Here is a 4,746-nt window from a genome sequence, read left to right on the forward strand (position 1 = left end):
TGTGCACCCACAACGTTGATACCCGTGCATCGAGAAGTCGCAATCCTGTGCCTTGCGTACCTGGATCCAGGTGCCTCTCTCACATGACACTTGCCATGACTCTTACATGCCCCATGGTGTCGCACAACCTTGACTCTGCACACTTCCAAACCGTGACCCTGTAACTATGTATTCGGAGCTCAACTCTGCTACTCCGTCCACGTGCCTCTGGATGCTTGTGATGCCTTCATTTCTGTAGAGACTTCCATTCCGTGCCTCCGGCCCCTGTAGTAACACACGCCGGTGGCTCTAGAGACTGCAAACCTGTGCCTCTCTAACTGCGTATTCCGACCCATGCCACTCCTTCCACTCCTCAAGAAGCCGCGCTTGTGTGCACAACTAAACTGTACTAAGCGTAAAAAGACTGCTTTGTATTTTGTTGTTTTTAGAGTAAAAAAGCAACATTACTACTTCAAAATCACATGATTGCTGAATAAACATAGTACTTAGCAAGCTAAATAACTTGCTCAATCACATAAACAAACTACAACTTGACATAAGGAAACTTGTTTAACCTGATACAGATGACATTAGAAACTGCTTCGTTCTAACAGAAGTAAACTACGAACCTGATACAATAGAAAGGACAAGCATAAACACAAGCAACTCCACGACCAGTTTTCTATGTTTTCGTCATCACTAGTATCCGTAGTAAGGATCGTCATAATTCTTATCTGCCTCTTTTGCACTCTCCATACCTTCTCTGATGTTTTCAATTCTCTTCCACGACTCATAGGTGGCGTACGCATCTATCGCTGCATACTCAGTGAGGTAATTTGGCAGTGGGCTGATCCCCCACAGTTTATGGTCTTCAACCCTATCAATCTTATCCTTCATTTGTTTGTAGAATGGGTGGATCACGCTCCCTACAACATCAGCCAAACAGTGGTACCTCTTTCTTCCCTTGAAAGGAACTCTCCATTTGCGCTGGATGTCGATGTACTTGTCGGGGTTGATCTCCAAACCAGAACTTCGCAGCATCTCTTTGTCACCTTCAATACTGAAGCTGGCAAAGGTGTAGAACCTGTCCTCCTTCAGGAATGGGCGCATGCTCTTGGGCATGCAGGGGGATGACACATTTAAGGTGGATCCATCAAGTATCGATCAAGTACATGCTTATATAGTACGTACGTATAATTCATGGACGAAAAAATTTCAGAAACTGCTATGCAGAGTTCAGAAATAAAATACAAGCACAGCATGTTATTTTTATTTTTGGTATTTACACTTGAATCAATTACCTATCTAGTTCTTAGCCACGTTAACACATCAATTCAAGAAACTGAACTACACTAGAACATGAAATATAGAAACTACACTAGAACAGAAAGTACACTAGAACATCAAGTTCAGAAAATAATCTTGTACATCAAATCCATAAATTAATCTAGTGCATCAAATACATAAACTGATCTGGTGAGTCAAGTTCAAAATCTATTCTGCTGCATCTACTTCAGAAACTTCACTGATACATCAAGTCAATAAACCAATTTAATCAAATTTCAGGGTGAAAAGCTAATTAAATAGAACCATGGAGGGGTTGAAACTGTAGGATGGTTCACCATTTTGTTGCCGCGGTGATGTGATATACCAAACAGAGTTCCTCCACACATAACTGTAGAACCGCAGCCCTCTACGGAGGTTCGTCCTCCCTGGTATACTCGACATCAACGCCGATGTACTGAGGGTACAAGCCGCAGACCCTCTTCAGGATCCTGCTGATCATCTTGTCGGCTTCCTCAGGATTGCTGGTGCATACGACATCCAGCTTTTCCTTGCCGTGGATGTCAACCTCCTTGAGGTGCACTTTGTAGTCGTGCTTCTGACCGGGGACCTGAACGTCGTCGACCTAGGTGCTCTGGTCAGACGTCTCACCACGGGGTCGCTTGGCAGATGGTTCCTCCGCCATTACGCTCCTCCAGCGATGGCCGCCTTGACACAGAGATTGTGAGGAGATGCTAGTTGAGATGGAACGACAATAGTGTTTTCGGAATTGAGCGGCTATGGAAGCGCAGTTGCCCCTTTGTGCCAAGGTCTGGGTCGTGGAGGAGGCGGTTGGACGCTGCCTCGTCGTGGTAGTGAGGGCGGAAGACATGCGCTCGTCATTGATGTGCGTCGAGGCAACCGCCGAGTGGCAGTGCTTGCGGTTGCCGGGAAAAAAGCAACCGTCAAATCATCCGATTAAGCACGTAACAAATGTTATTGCTCGCACCTTTCCCGACGCACGCCGCTACTACCACACGACCAATGCTGCACAGACTTCACACATGTGGACCCACAGCCGATACTCTCTGAGTACTATTCGCATCGATGCCGCTACTACCAAACTTCCCGACGCATCACTCTCACGTGCCCGTGGTGACACACACTCGTAACTCTAAAGACTTCACAACCCTGACTCTTTGAGTAAGTCCTCAGATGCATGCCCCTGCCACCACACATTTGTGCATCCACAGAGTTGATACCAGTGCCTCTATAATTCCAACGTCGGTGCCTGTAGAGCCTGGTGTTCCGTGCCTCACACGTCTATTAAGATGCTATAGCGAACAAAAAAAGCCAGGCGACACGAATCTTCATACTAAAATCAGACCGTCGAAGATTACAGACGGTTCCATCATTTCCATCTCTCCCACCTCCACTACTCTCTTCCTTCCTCTCTTCCACAGCAAAATCTCGAAACATTCCACACTCACACAAGGTCTCCTCCTAGATTCAGTACACGGGCCCAAATTCCAAGTAGAGTTCCCCTTGCAAAACAACCGCCACCACGATTCGCCAACCACCCTCCCACTTCGAGATACACACCATCAAATGGTGCACCCAACAACACAAAGTACCCACCCGACGGCGACGAAGCAAGGACTTCAACACCGCCGGCGGAGATCACAACAAAAAAAGACGAACAGACAAAATAGACCAATGGAAGCGAGAAGCCGAACACAAGCAATCGAATGTAAATAACAATCTATCCCATTGCATTCCCCGAGGTAGATCCTAGTGATTTGTCCATTTCCAGGAACAACAACCCTAGCCACCACAAAAAGCCGAGTTTTGCACTATCCAAAATCAACTTGTCTAAAAAATTGAAGTATCGTACACACGACATTTAATAGAAACGCTACTGCTCCCCGCTACGGAATTTTCACCACACGATATGTGCTTAAAAGTACTACACCTGCCACATCACTAACTATAATACCTCAAACGATTCAAATACTGTGAGCATACTGAGAGCTCAAACTTGGTAATTACACCAGATTATCTCTGCCCGTTGTCCCTTGATTGTAACTATTTTCAAGTTAAGTGCATCATGTCCGTCACTGCAGTGTTTTTACTTCAGTGCCTCCTGTACTAGAATCCGTGCCTCCTGTACATTCAAAGCCCTGCCTCATGTGCGTACATCCACGTGCCTCGCATAACACTTGCCGTGACTCCTACGGGGCCCGTCATGCCACACCCACGTCACTTCAAAACTGTGGTTCTCTAACCGAGTAGTCGGACCCATGCCTATGCCGACACACTTTTGTGTATCCATAGAGTGCACACCCGTGACTTGAGAAAACACACGTACGTGCCTGTTGTGGATTCACCTTTTCTGCCTTCCGTGGCTGAACCAACGTGCCTCACGTGCCTAACGAAACATGCGCCGTGACTCTTGCATGGTCCCACTGCCACGCCCGCGTCACTCTCGAGACTTCACAACCATGCCTCTTTAACCGCGCATTCTAACACATGCCTCTCCCAACGCACTCTTGTACTACATCCACATGGTTGATACCCGTGCCTCGAGAAGCAGCATGTCAGTGCCTGTGTTGGCTTCATTTCCGTGCCTCCGATGCTTACATCCACATGCCTGTAGAACCTGCACTTCCGTGCCTCGTGTGCCTGCATCCACATGCCTGTAGAGAGGCTCCACTTCAGCACTACCACGTGACTTCACAAACGTGGTGCCTTCATTTTTGTGCCTACACGTGCCTGCACCCACGTGCCTCACGTGTCACTCGCCCAGACTCTTACGTGCCCTGTAATGCCACACCCACGTGACTTCACGAACGTGGTTCTATAACCAAGTAGTCGGACCCATGCCTCTGCCGCCACACGTTTGTGCATCCAGAGAGTGCACACCCATGACTTGAGAAAACACACGTACGTGCCTGTTATGGATTCACCTTTTCTGCCTTCCGTGCCTGAACCAACGTGCCTCACGTGCCTAACGAAACATGCGCCGTGACTCTTACATGGTCCCACTGCCATGCCCGCGTCGCTCCCGAGACTTCACAACCATGCCTCTTTAACCGAGCATTCTAACACATGCCTCTCCCAACGCGCTCTTGTACTACATCCACAGGGTTGATTCCCGTGCCTCGAGAAGCAGCATGTCCGTGCCTGTGTTGGCTTCATTTTCGTGCCTCTGCTGCTTACATCCACGCGCCTCACACGAAACTGGCCTCCTGTGCCTGCGTCAACGTGCCTGTAGAACCTGCACTTCCGTGCCTCGTGTGCCTGCATCCACATGCCTGTAGAGAGGCTCCACTTCAGCACTACCACGTGACTTCACAAACGTGGTGCCTTCAATTCTGTGCCTACACGGACCTGCACCCATGTGCCTCACGTGTCACTTGCCCAGACTCTTACATGCCCCGTAATACCACACCCACGTGACTTCACGAACGTGGTTCTGTAACCGAGTAGTCGGACCCATGCCTC

At 48.5% G+C, this 4,746-nt stretch overlaps 1 protein-coding gene across 1 annotated transcript; it reads right to left on the reverse strand.

The window, feature by feature from the left end:
- Nucleotides 1–678: 678 nt before the first annotated feature.
- Nucleotides 679–1,101, reverse strand: LOC141033364 (uncharacterized). Its single transcript, XM_073506276.1, has one exon. The coding sequence runs from the start codon at nucleotides 1,099–1,101 to the stop codon at nucleotides 679–681; it is 423 nt and encodes a 140-aa protein (XP_073362377.1).
- Nucleotides 1,102–4,746: the final 3,645 nt, after the last annotated feature.

The sequence above is a fragment of the Aegilops tauschii genome, chromosome 1 (assembly GCF_002575655.3).
Source record: "Aegilops tauschii subsp. strangulata cultivar AL8/78 chromosome 1, Aet v6.0, whole genome shotgun sequence".
Taxonomy (NCBI): Eukaryota; Viridiplantae; Streptophyta; class Magnoliopsida; order Poales; family Poaceae; genus Aegilops; species Aegilops tauschii.